General features: G+C 46.2%; 1 protein-coding gene and 1 long non-coding RNA gene across 2 annotated transcripts; both read right to left on the reverse strand.

Annotated features, from left to right (window-relative positions):
- Positions 1–63: 63 nt before the first annotated feature.
- LOC127909478 (uncharacterized) lies at positions 64–2,376 on the reverse strand. The gene is made up of 2 exons (XR_008071410.1): positions 2,033–2,376; positions 64–1,989 (listed from the first exon to the last, which is right to left on the reverse strand). It is a non-coding gene; the product is annotated as an uncharacterized LOC127909478 (long non-coding RNA).
- A 5-nt stretch (positions 2,377–2,381) lies between these two features.
- On the reverse strand, positions 2,382–18,977 carry LOC118374268 (protein eva-1 homolog A-like). Its single transcript, XM_052468965.1, has 3 exons — positions 18,896–18,977; positions 18,492–18,664; positions 2,382–2,938 (listed from the first exon to the last, which is right to left on the reverse strand). Exons 1-3 carry the CDS (start codon positions 18,975–18,977, stop codon positions 2,417–2,419), a joined length of 777 nt encoding a protein of 258 aa, XP_052324925.1. The 3' UTR covers positions 2,382–2,416.
- Between the last annotated feature and the right edge of the window lie 1,734 nt (positions 18,978–20,711).

Genomic DNA, 20,711 nt, shown 5'->3' on the forward strand with positions numbered 1-20,711 from the left:
GGAATGAAATATTTGTGGTAGATTCACATAGGTACAAAATAAAACAACCAATGAGTCAAGATCTTATTTTCAACACAGTTTATTCCAAGCGAAGGAGTCATATTTTGGTCTCACCAGCTATTGCCATATTGTTTTGTCCCATTGAAACGCAACAGCTTTTTCAATATAAAAGCATTTAAATGATTGCAGAAGTGAAGATTATTCACTGCATTCTCAACTCCCCTCTCAGTCAAGAAAATCCCAAACGTCTTATAATAAACCACGATACCTATAGTTCAACCCAGTGCAACAGAACTGGATGAATATAACTTATATTAACAACATGGTCATTACAATAAACCTGACAGATAGCCCTATGGTGTCCCATGAGGGACAACACGAGTCTTGCTGCCCACAGTAATAATTTGGAAGCTATTTCACTGGTAGACAATTGAAGAGATTGTGTTCTGTACTGTACATACATTCCTACATGATAACAAGTGCAATGTATTTGAAAAAAAAATGTACATAGATTTGAGCCATTTCCTAGCTGATCCTAGATCTGTTTTACTGTCTTATCAAGTCTTTATGGCCATTGGCATGACACAGCACAACATTATCTGGGACCTGCCTCACCATTTAAACATGGACAACACACACAAGCCAGTTTGACAAAGCGAGAAACATAACATGAGAAACATGGAAATAAACATGATTGGAATTGATTGTTTCATAAATTCAGAATGATTGGTTGACTCAGGTGACTGGGCTTTTCTTTTCCACCAATATACATCCTTGTTGCCAGGTAAGGCACTGCACTGTGAATATTATAACATGTAAAAAACAAGCTTATTAAATCACTTGACCTCTGAGTTTACATTGTATTTTTTTTTATATATATATATATTTTATGCTGACACATCTAGAACATTATACTGGGCCTGAATTCATAAAGTCTCAGAGTAAGAGTCCTGGTCTAGGATCAGTTTAGCCTTTTAGATCATAATGAACAAGATTACATGGACAGGGGGAGGGGTAACCTGATCCTAGATCAGCACTCATACTCTTGAGACACTTGCTAAATACAGGCCCTGATCCCCTTCTTAGGAAGCAAATAGAAACGACTATACACAGAAACACTAGGGGTTCTGTCCAAAATGGCACCCTATTCCCTATGTAGTGCACCACCTTTGACCAGAGCTCTAGCCAGAAGTAGTGCACTATAAAACAAATAGGGTGCCATTTTGGACATACACCTAGGATTGCATCCCTGAGGTGCCAGACAAGCTTCAATCGCCACAGTATAAAAATATTTCATAATAATAACTGTAAAGAAAAAAATACACAATAACAAAAAAGACTTTAAATATTATATAAAATACATTTCATAAAGGGTTTGAGATGAATTCCAAAAAAAAAACACATTTTGAGTTCAAAGTTTAAAAGGCAGCGTCGGTTGAACGTGGTCATTTCCCTCTTAAGTGTTACGCTGTGCATTTCACTGTAAGTGCTATGCCTCTCTGAAAACCATTCACCCATTTAAATACTGAAGGGTGAGTGAGCATGAAGCAAGCTGCCCAATTCTCAGTATCCACTAGGCAACAGTGGAGTAACATTAGCAACTGTCCTTAAATCACCTTTCAGGCTTTACAGCCTAAGTATCCCAAGATCCTCCACTTCAGAAGGGTGTGAGGAGGTCAAATGCGAGGCTGTGCAGTTAAATGACCTTCCACCTTCAGCCTCCACCAATGACAGGCGGGCTCCGGTCGAGCTTACCATGCTGACAAGGAGGAGCTTATTCTCACTGCAAAAACAGAGGGATCTTTACTCTATACCAGGGCTGACCAACCCTCTTCCTGGAGATCTACTGTCCTGTAGGTTTTCAGTCCAATCCTCTTCCTGGAGATCTACTGTCCTATAGGTTTTCAGTCCAACCCTAATTTAACACACCTGATTCTACTAATTAGCTACATGACAGTAGATCTCCAGGAAGAGGGTTGGACTGAAAACCTACAGGACAGTAGATCTCCAGGAAGAGGGTTGGCCTGCAAACCTACAGGACAGTAGGTCTCCAGGAAGAGGGTTGGCCTGAAAACCTACAGGACAGTAGGTCTCCAGGAAGAGGGTTGGCCTGAAAACCTACAGGACAGTAGGTCTCCAGGAAGAGGGTTGGACTGAAAACTTACTGGACAGTAGATCTCCAGGAAGAGGGTTGGGCAGCCCTGGTCTAGAGTACCCACATGGACACAGACAGACTGACAGAGGGAGATACCCAGACAGAGGGTTCCAAACCTTCGCAGGTCCCCGTCAGGTCATGGGGCCCCATTCCCAAAACCCAGAGGTCCATTTGTGGTCCTACACATCCCATCTCAAGTACTGCGCTCCAACCTTCACAGCCCCCCCATTTCTAGATCTAGTAGAGGTTCCTTTATGTGCCTCAGTAGTAGCGGTTGAGGCTGCGCGTCCCGGGTATGTCTGGCTGACCGTTCATCCAGATCTCTCGTATGATCCTCTCCCTCTCCTCCAGCCTCTGAGCACGCTCCAGCTCCTCCGCTGATGTGAACACATTCATGTTGAGAGTGCGCTCGAAACGGCGGTGGCGGCGGGCCGACAGGTCTGACGTGGTGTCTGAGTCAGAGTCTCTGGAGTCGGATGAGGAGTCGGAGGGCCGCGGACGCTTCTTGGTGGTGGTGCCGGGGCGACGGCGGGGTTGGCAGTCGGTGCGGCATGAGATCTGGACGACCAGAGCAAAGAGGGTAAAGAAGAGGCCCAGGCACACGCCACACAGGAAGTAGAGAGCTGCACGCTCTGGGTGGTCTGCAGATGGAGAAAGGGAGGGAGAGAGAGAGAACGTGAGAGAGAAAGGGAGAGCGAGTGAGAGAGAGTGAGTGAGAGAACGTGAGAGAGAGAGTGAGAGAGAAAGGGAGAGCGAGTGAGAGAGCAAGGGAGAGTGAGAGAGAGAGAGTCAAAAGGCTCATAGTTCATAAGTAGTTAATTCATTTCAAGTACAGTTGTTGCCTTTGAAAGCAATAAATAATTGAACTCTGACTTGCTTAGCCTGTTTTGCTGCCTTACACTACTGCTCAGTGAAACATTTTTGAACACAGAAAGATTGGCTTGAAATGAAAGCATCTTCAATTCTGCTCCCATGACCACAGAGAATGTGACAGACAATAGTGGTTAAATCACCGGAGAAGATCACACAGGCTGATAGAGAGGGAGGGAGGGTGGTACCTAGCCCTCAGGCCTATGTACAGTACAGTGTGTGTTGTGTGTCCTGTATGGTAATCTGACCGTGTGTCCTGTATGGTAATCTGACTGTGTCCCCTGTATTGGAAAGGGGGATACCTAGTCAGTTGTCCAACTGAATGTATTCAACTGAAATGCGTCTTCCACATTTAACCCAACCCCTCTGAATCAGAGAGGTGTGGGGGGCTGCCATAATCGACATCCCAGTCTTAGACGCCCGGGGAACAGTGGGTTAACTGCCTTGCTCAGTGGCAGAACAACATATTTTACCTTGTCAGCTCGGGATTCGATCCAGCACTGTGTCCCCTGTATGGTTATCTGACTGTGTCCCCTGTATGGTTATCTGACTGTGTCCCCTGTATGGTTATCTGACTGTGTCCCCTGTATGGTTATCTGACTGTGTCCCCTGTATGGTTATCTGACTGTGTCCCCTGTATGGTTATCTGACTGTGTCCCCTGTATGGTTATCTGACTGTGTCTCCTGTATGGTTATCTGACTGTGTCCCCTGTATGGTTATCTGACTGTTTCTCCTGTATCCTCCTGTATGGTTATCTGACTGTGTCTCCTGTATGGTTATCTGACTGTGTCTCCTGTATGGTTATCTGACTGTGTCTCCTGTATGGTTATCTGACTGTGTCCCCTGTATGGTTATCTGACTGTGTCCCCTGTATGGTTATCTGACTGTGTCTCCTGTATGGTTATCTGACTGTTTCTCCTGTATGGTTATCTGACTGTGTCTCCTGTATGGTTATCTGACTGTGTCCCCTGTATGGTTATCTGACTGTGTCCCTGTATGGTTATCTGACTGTGTCCCCTGTATGGTTATCTGACTGTGTCCCCTGTATGGTTATCTGACTGTGTCTCCTGTATGGTTATCTGACTGTGTCCCCTGTATGGTTATCTGACTGTGTCCCCTGTATGGTTATCTGACTGTGTCCCCTGTATGGTTATCTGACGGTGTCCCCTGTATGGTTATCTGACTGTGTCCCCTGTATGGTTATCTGACGGTGTCCCCTGTATGGTTATCTGACTGTGTCCCCTGTATGGTTATCTGACTGTGTCCCCTGTATGGTTATCTGACTGTGTCCCTGTATGGTTATCTGACTGTGTCCCTGTATGGTTATCTGACTGTGTCCCCTGTATGGTTATCTGACTGTGTCCCCTGTATGGTTATCTGACTGTGTCCCCTGTATGGTTATCTGACTGTGTCCCTGTATGGTTATCTGACGTGTCCCCTGTATGGTTATCTGACTGTGTCCCCTGTATGGTTATCTGACTGTGTCCCCTGTATGGTTATCTGACTGTGTCCCCTGTATGGTTATCTGACTGTGTCCCTGTATGGTTATCTGACTGTGTCCCCTGTATGGTTATCTGACTGTGTCTCCTGTATGGTTATCTGACTGTGTCCCCTGTATGGTTATCTGACTGTTTCTCCTGTATGGTTATCTGACTGTGTCCCCTGTATGGTTATCTGACTGTGTCTCCTGTATGGTTATCTGACTGTGTCCTGTATGGTTATCTGACTGTGTCCCCTGTATGGTTATCTGACTGTGTCCCCTGTATGGTTATCTGACTGTTTCTCCTGTATGGTTATCTGACTGTGTCCCCTGTATGGTTATCTGACTGTGTCCCCTGTATGGTTATCTGACTGTGTCCCCTGTATGGTTATCTGACTGTTTCTCCTGTATGGTTATCTGACTGTGTCCCCTGTATGGTTATCTGACTGTGTCTCCTGTATGGTTATCTGACTGTTTCTCCTGTATGGTTATCTGACTGTGTCCCCTGTATGGTTATCTGACTGTGTCTCCTGTATGGTTATCTGACTGTTTCTCCTGTATGGTTATCTGACTGTGTCCCCTGTATGGTTATCTGACTGTGTCCCCTGTATGGTTATCTGACTGTTTCTCCTGTATGGTTATCTGACTGTTTCTCCTGTATGGTTATCTGACTGTGTCCCCTGTATGGTTATCTGACTGTGTCCCCTGTATGGTTATCTGACTGTTTCTCCTGTATGGTTATCTGACTGTGTCCCCTGTATGGTTATCTGACTGTGTCTCCTGTATGGTTATCTGACTGTGTCCCCTGTATGGTTATCTGACTGTTTCTCCTGTATGGTTATCTGACTGTTTCCCTGTATGGTTATCTGACTGTGTCCCTGTATGGTTATCTGACTGTGTCCCCTGTATGGTTATCTGACTGTGTCTCCTGTATGGTTATCTGACTGTGTCCCCTGTATGGTTATCTGACTGTGTCCCCTGTATGGTTATCTGACTGTGTCCCCTGTATGGTTATCTGACTGTGTCCCTGTATGGTTATCTGACTGTGTCCCCTGTATGGTTATCTGACTGTGTCCCCTGTATGGTTATCTGACTGTGTCCCCTGTATGGTTATCTGACTGTGTCCCTGTATGGTTATCTGACTGTGTCCCCTGTATGGTTATCTGACTGTGTCCCCTGTATGGTTATCTGACTGTGTCCCCTGTATGGTTATCTGACTGTTTCTCCTGTATGGTTATCTGACTGTGTCCCCTGTATGGTTATCTGACTGTGTCCCTGTATGGTTATCTGACTGTTTCTCCTGTATGGTTATCTGACTGTGTCCCTGTATGGTTATCTGACTGTGTCTCCTGTATGGTTATCTGACTGTGTCCCCTGTATGGTTATCTGACTGTGTCCCCTGTATGGTTATCTGACTGTTTCTCCTGTATGGTTATCTGACTGTGTCCCCTGTATGGTTATCTGACTGTGTCTCCTGTATGGTTATCTGACTGTGTCCCCTGTATGGTTATCTGACTGTGTCCCCTGTATGGTTATCTGACTGTTTCTCCTGTATGGTTATCTGACTGTGTTCCCTGTATGGTTATCTGACTGTGTCCCTGTATGGTTATCTGACTGTGTCCCCTGTATGGTTATCTGACTGTGTCCCCTGTATGGTTATCTGACTGTGTCCCTGTATGGTTATCTGACTGTTTCTCCTGTATGGTTATCTGACTGTGTCCCCTGTATGGTTATCTGACTGTTTCTCCTGTATGGTTATCTGACTGTGTCCCCTGTATGGTTATCTGACTGTGTCCCCTGTATGGTTATCTGACTGTTTCTCCTGTATGGTTATCTGACTGTGTCTCCTGTATGGTTATCTGACTGTGTCTCCTGTATGGTTATCTGACTGTGTCTCCTGTATGGTTATCTGACTGTGTCCCCTGTATGGTTATCTGACTGTGTCCCCTGTATGGTTATCTGACTGTGTCCCCTGTATGGTTATCTGACTGTGTCCCCTGTATGGTTATCTGACTGTGTCCCCTGTATGGTTATCTGACTGTGTCCCCTGTATGGTTATCTGACTGTGTCCCCTGTATGGTTATCTGACTGTTTCTCCTGTATGGTTATCTGACTGTGTCCCTGTATGGTTATCTGACTGTGTCCCCTGTATGGTTATCTGACTGTTTCTCCTGTATGGTTATCTGACTGTTTCTCCTGTATGGTTATCTGTGTGTTCCCTGTATGGTTATCTGACTGTGTCCCTGTATGGTTATCTGACTGTGTCCCCTGTATGGTTATCTGACTGTGTCCCTGTATGGTTATCTGACTGTGTCCCCTGTATGGTTATCTGACTGTGTCCCCTGTATGGTTATCTGACTGTGTCCCCTGTATGGTTATCTGACTGTGTCCCCTGTATGGTTATCTGACTGTGTCCCCTGTATGGTTATCTGACTGTGTCCCTGTATGGTTATCTGACTGTGTCCCTGTATGGTTATCTGACTGTGTCCCTGTATGGTTATCTGACTGTGTCCCCTGTATGGTTATCTGACTGTGTCCCCTGTATGGTTATCTGACTGTGTCCCTGTATGGTTATCTGACTGTGTCCCCTGTATGGTTATCTGACTGTGTCCCCTGTATGGTTATCTGACTGTGTCCCTGTATGGTTATCTGACTGTGTCTCCCTGACTGTGTCTCCTGTATGGTTATCTGACTGTTTCTCCTGTATGGTTATCTGACTGTGTCCCCTGTATGGTTATCTGACTGTGTCTCCTGTATGGTTATCTGACTGTGTCCCTGTATGGTTATCTGACTGTGTCTCCTGTATGGTTATCTGACTGTGTCTCCTGTATGGTTATCTGACTGTGTCCCCTGTATGGTTATCTGACTGTGTCCCTGTATGGTTATCTGACTGTGTCCCCTGTATGGTTATCTGACTGTGTCCCCTGTATGGTTATCTGACTGTGTCCCCTGTATGGTTATCTGACTGTGTCTCCTGTATGGTTATCTGACTGTGTCCCCTGTATGGTTATCTGACTGTGTCCCTGTATGGTTATCTGACTGTGTCTCCTGTATGGTTATCTGACTGTGTCCCTGTATGGTTATCTGACTGTGTCCCCTGTATGGTTATCTGACTGTGTCCCTGTATGGTTATCTGACTGTGTCTCCTGTATGGTTATCTGACTGTGTCTCCTGTATGGTTATCTGACTGTGTCCCCTGTATGGTTATCTGACTGTGTCCCCTGTATGGTTATCTGACTGTGTCCCCTGTATGGTTATCTGACTGTTTCTCCTGTATGGTTATCTGACTGTGTTTCTCCTGTATGGTTATCTGACTGTGTCCCCTGTATGGTTATCTGACTGTTTCTCCTGTATGGTTATCTGACTGTGTCCCCTGTATGGTTATCTGACTGTGTCCCTGTATGGTTATCTGACTGTTTCTCCTGTATGGTTATCTGACTGTGTCTCCTGTATGGTTATCTGACTGTGTCTCCTGTATGGTTATCTGACTGTGTCCCCTGTATGGTTATCTGACTGTGTCTCCTGTATGGTTATCTGACTGTGTCCCCTGTATGGTTATCTGACTGTTCCCTGTATGGTTATCTGACTGTTTCTCCTGTATGGTTATCTGACTGTGTCTCCTGTATGGTTATCTGACGGTGTCTCCTGTATGGTTATCTGACTGTGTCCCCTGTATGGTTATCTGACTGTGTCCCCTGTATGGTTATCTGACTGTGTCCCCTGTATGGTTATCTGACTGTTTCTCCTGTATGGTTATCTGACTGTTTCTCCTGTATGGTTATCTGACTGTGTCCCCTGTATGGTTATCTGACTGTGTCCCCTGTATGGTTATCTGACTGTGTCCCCTGTATGGTTATCTGACTGTGTCCCCTGTATGGTTATCTGACTGTTTCTCCTGTATGGTTATCTGACTGTGTCCCCTGTATGGTTATCTGACTGTGTCCCCTGTATGGTTATCTGACTGTGTCCCCTGTATGGTTATCTGACTGTGTCCCCTGTATGGTTATCTGACTGTGTCCCCTGTATGGTTATCTGACTGTTTCTCCTGTATGGTTATCTGACTGTGTCTCCTGTATGGTTATCTGACTGTGTCCCCTGTATGGTTATCTGACTGTGTCCCCTGTATGGTTATCTGACTGTGTCTCCTGTATGGTTATCTGACTGTGTCCCCTGTATGGTTATCTGACTGTGTCCCCTGTATGGTTATCTGACTGTTTCTCCTGTATGGTTATCTGACTGTGTCCCTGTATGGTTATCTGACTGTTTCTCCTGTATGGTTATCTGACTGTGTTCCCTGTATGGTTATCTGACTGTGTCTCCTGTATGGTTATCTGACTGTGTCTCCTGTATGGTTATCTGACGGTGTCTCCTGTATGGTTATCTGACGGTGTCCCCTGTATGGTTATCTGACTGTGTCTCCTGTATGGTTATCTGACTGTGTCTCCTGTATGGTTATCTGACGGTGTCTCCTGTATGGTTATCTGACGGTGTCCCCTGTATGGTTATCTGACGGTGTCTCCTGTATGGTTATCTGACGGTGTCCCCTGTATGGTTATCTGACTGTGTCCCCTGTATGGTTATCTGACTGTGTCCCCTGTATGGTTATCTGACTGTTTCTCCTGTATGGTTATCTGACTGTTTCTCCTGTATGGTTATCTGACTGTGTCCCCTGTATGGTTATCTGACTGTGTCTCCTGTATGGTTATCTGACTGTTTCTCCTGTATGGTTATCTGACTGTGTCCCCTGTATGGTTATCTGACTGTGTCTCCTGTATGGTTATCTGACTGTTTCTCCTGTATGGTTATCTGACTGTGTCTCCTGTATGGTTATCTGACTGTGTCCCCTGTATGGTTATCTGACTGTGTCTCCTGTATGGTTATCTGACTGTTTCTCCTGTATGGTTATCTGACTGTGTCCCCTGTATGGTTATCTGACTGTGTCCCCTGTATGGTTATCTGACTGTTTCTCCTGTATGGTTATCTGACTGTTTCTCCTGTATGGTTATCTGACTGTGTCCCCTGTATGGTTATCTGACTGTGTCCCCTGTATGGTTATCTGACTGTGTCCCCTGTATGGTTATCTGACTGTTTCTCCTGTATGGTTATCTGACTGTGTCCCCTGTATGGTTATCTGACTGTGTCCCCTGTATGGTTATCTGACTGTGTCCCCTGTATGGTTATCTGACTGTTTCTCCTGTATGGTTATCTGACTGTGTCCCCTGTATGGTTATCTGACTGTGTCCCCTGTATGGTTATCTGACTGTGTCCCCTGTATGGTTATCTGACTGTGTCCCCTGTATGGTTATCTGACTGTGTCCCCTGTATGGTTATCTGACTGTGTCCCCTGTATGGTTATCTGACTGTGTCCCCTGTATGGTTATCTGACTGTGTCCCCTGTATGGTTATCTGACTGTGTCCCCTGTATGGTTATCTGACTGTTTCTCCTGTATGGTTATCTGACTGTGTCCCCTGTATGGTTATCTGACTGTGTCCCCTGTATGGTTATCTGACTGTGTCCCTGTATGGTTATCTGACTGTTTCTCCTGTATGGTTATCTGACTGTGTCCCCTGTATGGTTATCTGACTGTGTCCCCTGTATGGTTATCTGACTGTGTCCCCTGTATGGTTATCTGACTGTGTCCCCTGTATGGTTATCTGACTGTGTCCCCTGTATGGTTATCTGACTGTGTCCCCTGTATGGTTATCTGACTGTGTCCCCTGTATGGTTATCTGACTGTGTCCCCTGTATGGTTATCTGACTGTGTCCCCTGTATGGTTATCTGACTGTGTCCCTGTATGGTTATCTGACTGTGTCCCCTGTATGGTTATCTGACTGTTTCTCCTGTATGGTTATCTGACTGTGTCCCCTGTATGGTTATCTGACTGTGTCCCCTGTATGGTTATCTGACTGTTTCTCCTGTATGGTTATCTGACTGTGTCTCCTGTATGGTTATCTGACTGTGTCTCCTGTATGGTTATCTGACTGTGTTCCCTGTATGGTTATCTGACTGTGTCCCCTGTATGGTTATCTGACTGTTTCTCCTGTATGGTTATCTGACTGTGTCCCCTGTATGGTTATCTGACTGTGTCTCCTGTATGGTTATCTGACTGTGTCCCCTGTATGGTTATCTGACTGTGTCCCTGTATGGTTATCTGACTGTTTCTCCTGTATGGTTATCTGACTGTGTTCCCTGTATGGTTATCTGACTGTGTCCCCTGTATGGTTATCTGACTGTGTCCCTGTATGGTTATCTGACTGTGTCTCCTGTATGGTTATCTGACTGTGTCCCCTGTATGGTTATCTGACTGTTTCTCCTGTATGGTTATCTGACTGTGTCCCCTGTATGGTTATCTGACTGTTTCTCCTGTATGGTTATCTGACTGTGTCCCCTGTATGGTTATCTGACTGTGTCCCCTGTATGGTTATCTGACTGTTTCTCCTGTATGGTTATCTGACTGTGTCCCCTGTATGGTTATCTGACTGTGTCTCCTGTATGGTTATCTGACTGTGTCTCCTGTATGGTTATCTGACTGTGTCCCCTGTATGGTTATCTGACTGTGTCCCCTGTATGGTTATCTGACTGTGTCCCCTGTATGGTTATCTGACTGTGTCCCCTGTATGGTTATCTGACTGTGTCCCCTGTATGGTTATCTGACTGTGTCCCCTGTATGGTTATCTGACTGTGTCCCCTGTATGGTTATCTGACTGTTTCTCCTGTATGGTTATCTGACTGTGTCCCCTGTATGGTTATCTGACTGTGTCCCCTGTATGGTTATCTGACTGTTTCTCCTGTATGGTTATCTGACTGTTTCTCCTGTATGGTTATCTGACTGTGTTCCCTGTATGGTTATCTGACTGTGTCCCTGTATGGTTATCTGACTGTGTCCCCTGTATGGTTATCTGACTGTGTCCCCTGTATGGTTATCTGACTGTGTCCCCTGTATGGTTATCTGACTGTGTCTCCTGTATGGTTATCTGACTGTGTCCCCTGTATGGTTATCTGACTGTGTCCCCTGTATGGTTATCTGACTGTTTCTCCTGTATGGTTATCTGACTGTGTCCCCTGTATGGTTATCTGACTGTGTCCCCTGTATGGTTATCTGACTGTGTCCCCTGTATGGTTATCTGACTGTGTCCCTGTATGGTTATCTGACTGTGTCCCCTGTATGGTTATCTGACTGTGTCTCCTGTATGGTTATCTGACTGTGTCCCCTGTATGGTTATCTGACTGTGTCCCCTGTATGGTTATCTGACTGTGTCCCTGTATGGTTATCTGACTGTGTCTCCTGTATGGTTATCTGACTGTTTCTCCTGTATGGTTATCTGACTGTGTCCCCTGTATGGTTATCCCTGTTTCTCCTGTATGGTTATCTGACTGTGTCCCCTGTATGGTTATCTGACTGTGTCTCCTGTATGGTTATCTGACTGTGTCTCCTGTATGGTTATCTGACTGTGTCCCCTGTATGGTTATCTGACTGTTTCTCCTGTATGGTTATCTGACTGTGTCCCCTGTATGGTTATCTGACTGTGTCCCTGTATGGTTATCTGACTGTGTCCCCTGTATGGTTATCTGACTGTGTCTCCTGTATGGTTATCTGACTGTGTCCCCTGTATGGTTATCTGACTGTTTCTCCTGTATGGTTATCTGACTGTGTCCCCTGTATGGTTATCTGACTGTGTCCCCTGTATGGTTATCTGACTGTGTCTCCTGTATGGTTATCTGACTGTGTCCCCTGTATGGTTATCTGACTGTGTCCCCTGTATGGTTATCTGACTGTGTCTCCTGTATGGTTATCTGACTGTGTCTCCTGTATGGTTATCTGACTGTGTCCCCTGTATGGTTATCTGACTGTGTCCCCTGTATGGTTATCTGACTGTGTCCCCTGTATGGTTATCTGACTGTTTCTCCTGTATGGTTATCTGACTGTTTCTCCTGTATGGTTATCTGACTGTGTCCCCTGTATGGTTATCTGACTGTTTCTCCTGTATGGTTATCTGACTGTGTCCCCTGTATGGTTATCTGACTGTGTCCCCTGTATGGTTATCTGACTGTTTCTCCTGTATGGTTATCTGACTGTGTCTCCTGTATGGTTATCTGACTGTGTCTCCTGTATGGTTATCTGACTGTGTCCCCTGTATGGTTATCTGACTGTGTCTCCTGTATGGTTATCTGACTGTGTCTCCTGTATGGTTATCTGACTGTGTCCCCTGTATGGTTATCTGACTGTTTCTCCTGTATGGTTATCTGACTGTGTCTCCTGTATGGTTATCTGACGGTGTCTCCTGTATGGTTATCTGACGGTGTCCCTGTATGGTTATCTGACTGTGTCCCCTGTATGGTTATCTGACTGTGTCCCTGTATGGTTATCTGACTGTTTCTCCTGTATGGTTATCTGACTGTTTCTCCTGTATGGTTATCTGACTGTGTCCCCTGTATGGTTATCTGACTGTGTCCCCTGTATGGTTATCTGACTGTGTCCCCTGTATGGTTATCTGACTGTGTCCCCTGTATGGTTATCTGACTGTTTCTCCTGTATGGTTATCTGACTGTGTCCCCTGTATGGTTATCTGACTGTGTCCCCTGTATGGTTATCTGACTGTGTCCCCTGTATGGTTATCTGACTGTGTCCCCTGTATGGTTATCTGACTGTGTCCCCTGTATGGTTATCTGACTGTTTCTCCTGTATGGTTATCTGACTGTGTCCCCTGTATGGTTATCTGACTGTGTCCCCTGTATGGTTATCTGACTGTGTCCCCTGTATGGTTATCTGACTGTGTCTCCTGTATGGTTATCTGACTGTGTCCCCTGTATGGTTATCTGACTGTGTCCCCTGTATGGTTATCTGACTGTTTCTCCTGTATGGTTATCTGACTGTGTCTCCTGTATGGTTATCTGACTGTTTCTCCTGTATGGTTATCTGACTGTGTTCCCTGTATGGTTATCTGACTGTGTCTCCTGTATGGTTATCTGACTGTGTCTCCTGTATGGTTATCTGACGGTGTCTCCTGTATGGTTATCTGACGGTGTCCCCTGTATGGTTATCTGACTGTGTCTCCTGTATGGTTATCTGACTGTGTCTCCTGTATGGTTATCTGACGGTGTCTCCTGTATGGTTATCTGACGGTGTCCCTGTATGGTTATCTGACGGTGTCTCCTGTATGGTTATCTGACGGTGTCCCCTGTATGGTTATCTGACTGTGTCCCTGTATGGTTATCTGACTGTGTCCCCTGTATGGTTATCTGACTGTGTCTCCTGTATGGTTATCTGACTGTGTCTCCTGTATGGTTATCTGACTGTGTCTCCTGTATGGTTATCTGACTGTGTCTCCTGTATGGTTATCTGACTGTGTCTCCTGTATGGTTATCTGACTGTGTCCCCTGTATGGTTATCTGACTGTGTCTCCTGTATGGTTATCTGACTGTTTCTCCTGTATGGTTATCTGACTGTGTCTCCTGTATGGTTATCTGACTGTGTCCCCTGTATGGTTATCTGACTGTGTCTCCTGTATGGTTATCTGACTGTGTCCCCTGTATGGTTATCTGACTGTTTCTCCTGTATGGTTATCTGACTGTGTCCCCTGTATGGTTATCTGACTGTTTCTCCTGTATGGTTATCTGACTGTGTCCCCTGTATGGTTATCTGACTGTTTCTCCTGTATGGTTATCTGACTGTGTCCCCTGTATGGTTATCTGACTGTGTCTCCTGTATGGTTATCTGACTGTGTCCCCTGTATGGTTATCTGACTGTGTCCCCTGTATGGTTATCTGACTGTGTCCCCTGTATGGTTATCTGACTGTTTCTCCTGTATGGTTATCTGACTGTTTCTCCTGTATGGTTATCTGACTGTTTCTCCTGTATGGTTATCTGACTGTGTCTCCTGTATGGTTATCTGACTGTGTCCCCTGTATGGTTATCTGACTGTTTCTCCTGTATGGTTATCTGACTGTGTCCCCTGTATGGTTATCTGACTGTTTCTCCTGTATGGTTATCTGACTGTGTCCCCTGTATGGTTATCTGACTGTGTCTCCTGTATGGTTATCTGACTGTTTCTCCTGTATGGTTATCTGACTGTGTCCCCTGTATGGTTATCTGACGTGTCTCCTGTATGGTTATCTGACTGTGTCCCCTGTATGGTTATCTGACTGTGTCTCCTGTATGGTTATCTGACTGTGTCCCCTGTATGGTTATCTGACTGTGTCCCCTGTATGGTTATCTGACTGTTTCTCCTGTATGGTTATCTGACTGTGTCCCCTGTATGGTTATCTGACTGTTTCTCCTGTATGGTTATCTGACTGTGTCTCCTGTATGGTTATCTGACTGTGTCTCCTGTATGGTTATCTGACTGTTTCTCCTGTATGGTTATCTGACTGTTTCTCCTGTATGGTTATCTGACTGTGTCTCCTGTATGGTTATCTGACTGTGTCTCCTGTATGGTTATCTGACTGTTTCTCCTGTATGGTTATCTGACTGTGTCCCCTGTATGGTTATCTGACTGTGTCTCCTGTATGGTTATCTGACTGTGTCCCCTGTATGGTTATCTGACTGTGTCTCCTGTATGGTTATCTGACTGTTTCTCCTGTATGGTTATCTGACTGTGTCTCCTGTATGGTTATCTGACTGTGTCCCCTGTATGGTTATCTGACTGTGTCCCCTGTATGGTTATCTGACTGTGTCTCCTGTATGGTTATCTGACTGTGTCCCCTGTATGGTTATCTGACTGTGTCTCCTGTATGGTTATCTGACTGTGTCCCCTGTATGGTTATCTGACTGTGTCTCCTGTATGGTTATCTGACTGTGTCCCCTGTATGGTTATCTGACTGTTTCTCCTGTATGGTTATCTGACTGTGTCCCCTGTATGGTTATCTGACTGTGTCCCCTGTATGGTTATCTGACTGTTTCTCCTGTATGGTTATCTGACTGTGTCTCCTGTATGGTTATCTGACTGTGTCCCTGTATGGTTATCTGACTGTGTCCCCTGTATGGTTATCTGACTGTGTCTCCTGTATGGTTATCTGACTGTGTCCCCTGTATGGTTATCTGACTGTGTCTCCTGTATGGTTATCTGACTGTTTCTCCTGTATGGTTATCTGACTGTGTCCCCTGTATGGTTATCTGACTGTGTCTCCTGTATGGTTATCTGACTGTGTCCCCTGTATGGTTATCTGACTGTGTCCCCTGTATGGTTATCTGACTGTGTCCCCTGTATGGTTATCTGACTGTGTCCCCTGTATGGTTATCTGACGGTGTCTCCTGTATGGTTATCTGACTGTGTCTCCTGTATGGTTATCTGACTGTGTCTCCTGTATGGTTATCTGACTGTTTCCCCTGTATGGTTATCTGACTGTTTCCCTGTATGGTTATCTGACTGTGTCCCTGTATGGTTATCTGACTGTGTCCCCTGTATGGTTATCTGACTGTGTCTCCTGTATGGTTATCTGACTGTTTCTCCTGTATGGTTATCTGACTGTTTCTCCTGTATGGTTATCTGACTGTTTCTCCTGTATGGTTATCTGACTGTTTCTCCTGTATGGTTATCTGACTGTTTCTCCTGTATGGTTATCTGACTGTTTCTCCTGTATGGTTATCTGACTGTTTCTCCTGTATGGTTATCTGACTGTTTCTCCTGTATGGTTATCTGACGGTGTCCCCTGTATGGTTATCTGACTGTCTATTTGGGTCTACTTCACCAGTAAGTGTGTTTATTTGGCCGTACGAGTAGGAGGTAAAGAAACAGGAAAGACTTCTCTCTCCCCCTTTCTCCTCTCCCTCTCCTCCCTCCCTCCCTCTCTCTCTTTCTCCTCTCCCTCTTTCTCCTCTCCCTCTCCTCCCTCCTTCTCCTTTCCCTCTTTCTCCTCTCCCTCTCCTCCCTCCCTCCCTCCCTCCCTCTCTCTCTTTCTCCTCTCCCTCTTTCTCCCCTCCCTCTTTCTCCCCTCCCTCTTTCTCCCCTCCCTCTTTCTCCTCTCCCTCTTTCTCCTCTCCCTTTTTCTCCCCTCCCTCTTTCTCCTCTCCATCTTTCTCCTCTCCCTCTATCCTCTCCCTCTTTCTCCTCTCCCACTTTCTCCCCTCCCTCTTTCTCCCCTCACTCTTTCTCCTCTCCCTCTTTCTCCTCTCCCTCTCCTCTGTGTGTTTTAGCAGCTGGATGGAGCAGGTGACAGACGAGGACGGTTATTGTGTGTGTGTGTGTGTGTGTGTGTGTGTGTGTGTGTGTGTGTGTGTGTGTGTGTGTGTGTGTGTGTGTGTGTGTGTGTGTGTGTGTGTGTGTGTGTGTGTGTGTGTGTGCGTTTGTATGCATGTCTGTGTGGATATACACTGAGTATACAAAACATTAAGAACACCTGTTCTTTCCATGACGGAAACAGAATCATAAAACACGAGACGAGATGTTAAAAACTGTCCATTGTGCGAATAGATGGAATGCACTCACATGAGATTTGCCGTGATGTTGACAGAGTGGCATGGGAGGTTTATTTCTTAGACTGGGTTAAGATGTCCAGTTTGGGACACATCCTCAGTAGTGTGCCTTCGAATCAGTGGGTGTTTTGGCCTTTAATCACTAAACACCCTCATCAAAGGTGGCCAGCTAAAGGGTGATCAAGCCTTAGCTTATGCCCTCCTCAAGTTGGAGGGATCTGAATTGGGTTCTCAGGTGGGGGTGGGGGGTCATGAAGTTATAGCCCAGCAAGGGTCCTTCCGTTTGATCCAGATCCACTGGCTGCCTCTTTCAGCTGCTTGAGAAACTGCTCTGACGGTCTGCCGCAGAGCCTGTCCATGGATTCCAAGTTCTTTCAGCAACCTGATGATGAAAGAAGCCACGAATCCTCTGCATCCAACTTCAACTGGCCAGACTTTTGCATTCCAGCCACGCTGAGTTGCATCTACTGCCAACTCTGTGTAACGCAGTTTCTTACGGTCGTAGGCCTCTTCAACAGAGTTTTCCCATGGGACTGTGAGCTCTATGATGCACACAGCCTTTCGTGAAGGGGACCAGAGTACCATGTCAGGCCTAAGGTTGGTAGAAGCAATCTCAGGTGGAAAAATGAGTTGCTGGCCAATATCGACAAGCATCTTCCAGTCCATGGCCATGGCTAGGTGTCCAGTTTCTGGCTTCGTAGGAGGATGCTTGGGCCTTTTCTGTCCCTTCCGGATGAATGTTGTTGTTTTGACGGGATTGCTTGTTTTTGGAGGTAATGAATTGGTTGCACTCCTCTTGGTCTCAAGTGCTGCAGCCAGGCTCTTGAGGACCTGATTGTGACTCCAGGTGTAGCGGTCTTGTGAGAGGCTGGTTTTGCAACCTGTCATTATATGCCTGAGAGTCGCTGGATCTGGGCAGAGGGGGCAGGTCGGGTCCTCGCCATACCATTGATGTCGTTTTGTTGGTGATGGAAGCACATCATTAACAGCTCTTATGATGAAGCTGATGTTGCTTGCCTCCATTGCCAAAGCTCACTCCAGTTGATCTTTCTCCTCTTCAGGCCTTCCCACCTCGTCCATTGCCCTTGTTTAGCAAGAGAGACAGCCTTTGCACTTCTTGCAGTCTCCTCCTGTCTGTGCACCTCCTCGACCACCAGCTTCCTGCGTTCAGATGTTGTTACCTTATGGAACGTTGGTTTGCTTGCTCCCAGGCCAAAGCCTCCCCTTCCATGCTGGATATTCCCCACAATGTCTTGGTGTCTCAGGGCTGATGTTGCTTGCTGCACAGCCTTGGATGATGTCCATTTCCGTCCAGTTTGTAGGGGAGGTGCAGCCTTGCTAATGGTCTGGTCTTTGGAGTCCTTCAATGCCATCTGAAGTCTTACTTTAGAGCACTTGTACTCCTCCGTTAGACTCGTAAGAGGTAGTTCAAGGACCCCTTTGCCATAGAGGCCGATGTTACTCAGGCATCGTGAGACACCCAGCCATTTCTTCACGTATGAGGTAATGGTTCGCTCCATCTTCTCCACTGTTGTTATTGGGACCTCATAGACGGTGAGTGGCCATATTACCCGGGGGAGAAGTCCAAACTGTAGGCACCAAAGCTTGAGCTTGTCAGGCAGTAGGATCTTGTTGATGTTCTCAAGACCGTCGGCGATGTCCTGCCTTACTTGCTGCACTTGATCTTTATCCCGGAGGCTTTCGTTGTACCATCTACCCAGACTCTTGACGGGTTTCTCAGACACTGTTGGTATCGGGTCATCTCCAATGCAGAACCTCACATCTTTAAGCTGTCCCTTGACTATGGAGATGCTTCAAGATTTGCTTGGCTTGATTTTCATCAGGGCCCAATTGATGTTATCCTGCAGTTTTGCAAGTAGCCGCCTGGTGCATGCTGCAGTGGTGGTCAGTGTAGTCATGTCATCCATGTATGCTCGGATAGGTGGGAGACGGAGCCCTTCCTTAGTTCTCTCACCGCCGACCACCCATCTCGATGCCCTGATGATGACTTGCATGGCCATAGTGAAGGCCAGAGGTGAAATTGTGCAGCCTGCCATTATGCCTACTTCCAAGCGCTGCCATGTTGTTGTGAAGTCAGGTGTTGTGAAACACAATTGCAGGTCTTGGAAATAGGCCTTTACCAGTGTAGTGATGGGTTCTGGTATGTGGAAAATGTTGAAGGATTCCCAGAGGAGTTCATGGGGAACTGAGCCAAAGGCATTGGCCAGGTCGAAGGAAGATGATATAGAGGTCTCTCTTGTCCTTCTTAGCTGTTTGGATCTGGTGCCAAATCATACTAGTATGTTCCAGGCAACCAGAGTAACCAGGAATGCCTGCTTTCTGTACAGATGTATCAATGTACTTGTTCCTTTCCAGGTAAGTGGACAGCCTCTGTGCTATTATACTGAAAAATATCTTCCCTTCGACGTTGAGAAGGGAGATTGGTCGGAATTGACTGATGTCTGTTGCATCCTTCTCTTTCGGGATTAACACACCACCAGCCATGCCTTTGGTATTATTTCCTTCTTCCACACTATCCTCATGAGCCTCCAAAGAAAGCATAGAACATCCGGAGCGTTCTTGTAGAGCTTGTATGGTACTCCATTAAGCCCAGGAGCCGAGGCCGCTCTTGCTCGTCGGACAACGTTCTCTACTTCCTTCTATTTTGGAAGGTCAGTGTCCAGATTGAATTCTGTTGGTTGAATAGGTGGGATCTCATGTGGGATGATTATCTGCTCATGCCTTTTCATGTCCTGGTGGGCCTTTTCCTGATGTTCTTCTAGTTCTGGCTTTGGAGTTTTTAGGATTCCGCACTTTTCCTTTGTGAAGAGGTCTTTGACAAACTTAACGTTTTTTTTTATAGAACCGTGTTCTTGAGTGTTCCTTCTTCCTACGAAGTTTCCTTAAGATTTCCGCTCTTCGCAAGGTTGCCAGCCGACATTTGATGTCTGCTTGGAGTAGCATGAGACCTTCTCTCTCTGCATCAGAGGCCTTCTTCCACTGCTTCCTCAGCTGCCTTCTCTCTCTGACAAGTATCTCGATCTCTTGCTGCCTCCTAGATTTGGCTGGTGCGGGTGGTGTAGACTGACATAGACTGACCAGGTGAAAGCTATGATCCCTTATTGATGTCACTTGTTAAATCCACTTCAATCAGGGGAGGAGACAGGCTAAAGAAGGATTTTTAATCCTTGAGACATGGATTGTCTGTGTGTGTCATTCAGAGAGTGAATGGGCAAAAGAAAAACATGTGCCTCTGAATGGGGTATGGTAGTAGGTGCCAGGCGCACCGGATTGAGTGTTTCAAGAACTGCAATGCTGCTGAATTTCCCGTGTGTATACAGAATGGTCCACCACCCAAAGGACATCCGGCCAACTTGACACAACGGTGGGAAGCATTGGAGTCGACATGGGCCAGCATCCCTGTGGAACGTTTTAACACCTTGTAGAGTTCATGCCCTGATGAATTGAGGCTGTTCTGATGGCAAAAAAACCCTCAGGGGGGTTCAACTCAATACTAGGTAGGTGTTCCCAATGTTTGGTATACACAGTGTGAGTGAGTGAGTGAGTGAGTGAGTGAGTGAGTGAGTGAGAGAGTGAGAGTGAGAGAGAGAGAGAGAGAGAGAGAGAGAGAGAGAGAGAGAGAGAGAGAGAGAGGAGAGAGAGAGAGAGAGAGTCAGAGAGGAGAGAGAGAGAGAGAGAGAGAGTCAGAGAGAGAGTGAGAGTGAGAGTGAGAGTGAGAGTGAGAGAGAGAGATTACAGGGGGACCCATCTCTGCTCTAGATCTCCATTCC

The sequence above is a fragment of the Oncorhynchus keta genome, chromosome 19 (assembly GCF_023373465.1).
Source record: "Oncorhynchus keta strain PuntledgeMale-10-30-2019 chromosome 19, Oket_V2, whole genome shotgun sequence".
In the NCBI taxonomy this organism is placed as follows: domain Eukaryota; kingdom Metazoa; phylum Chordata; class Actinopteri; order Salmoniformes; family Salmonidae; genus Oncorhynchus; species Oncorhynchus keta.

What these genes read in the sequence shown, in the direction of transcription:
- LOC118374268 (XM_052468965.1), bottom strand. Translation starts at nt 18,977, where the DNA reads ATGGCAGGCTGCACAATTTCACCTCTGGCCTTCACTATGGCCATGCAA. An exon ending in ATCGAGATGGGTGGTCGGCG is followed by an intron (nt 18,665 to 18,895) that starts GTGAGAGAACTA and finishes CGATACCAACAG; the next exon opens with TGTCTGAGAAACCCGTCAAG. An exon ending in AGTTTGGACTTCTCCCCCGG is followed by an intron (nt 2,939 to 18,491) that starts GTAATATGGCCA and finishes TTTTGACTCTCT; the next exon opens with CTCTCTCACTCTCCCTTGCT.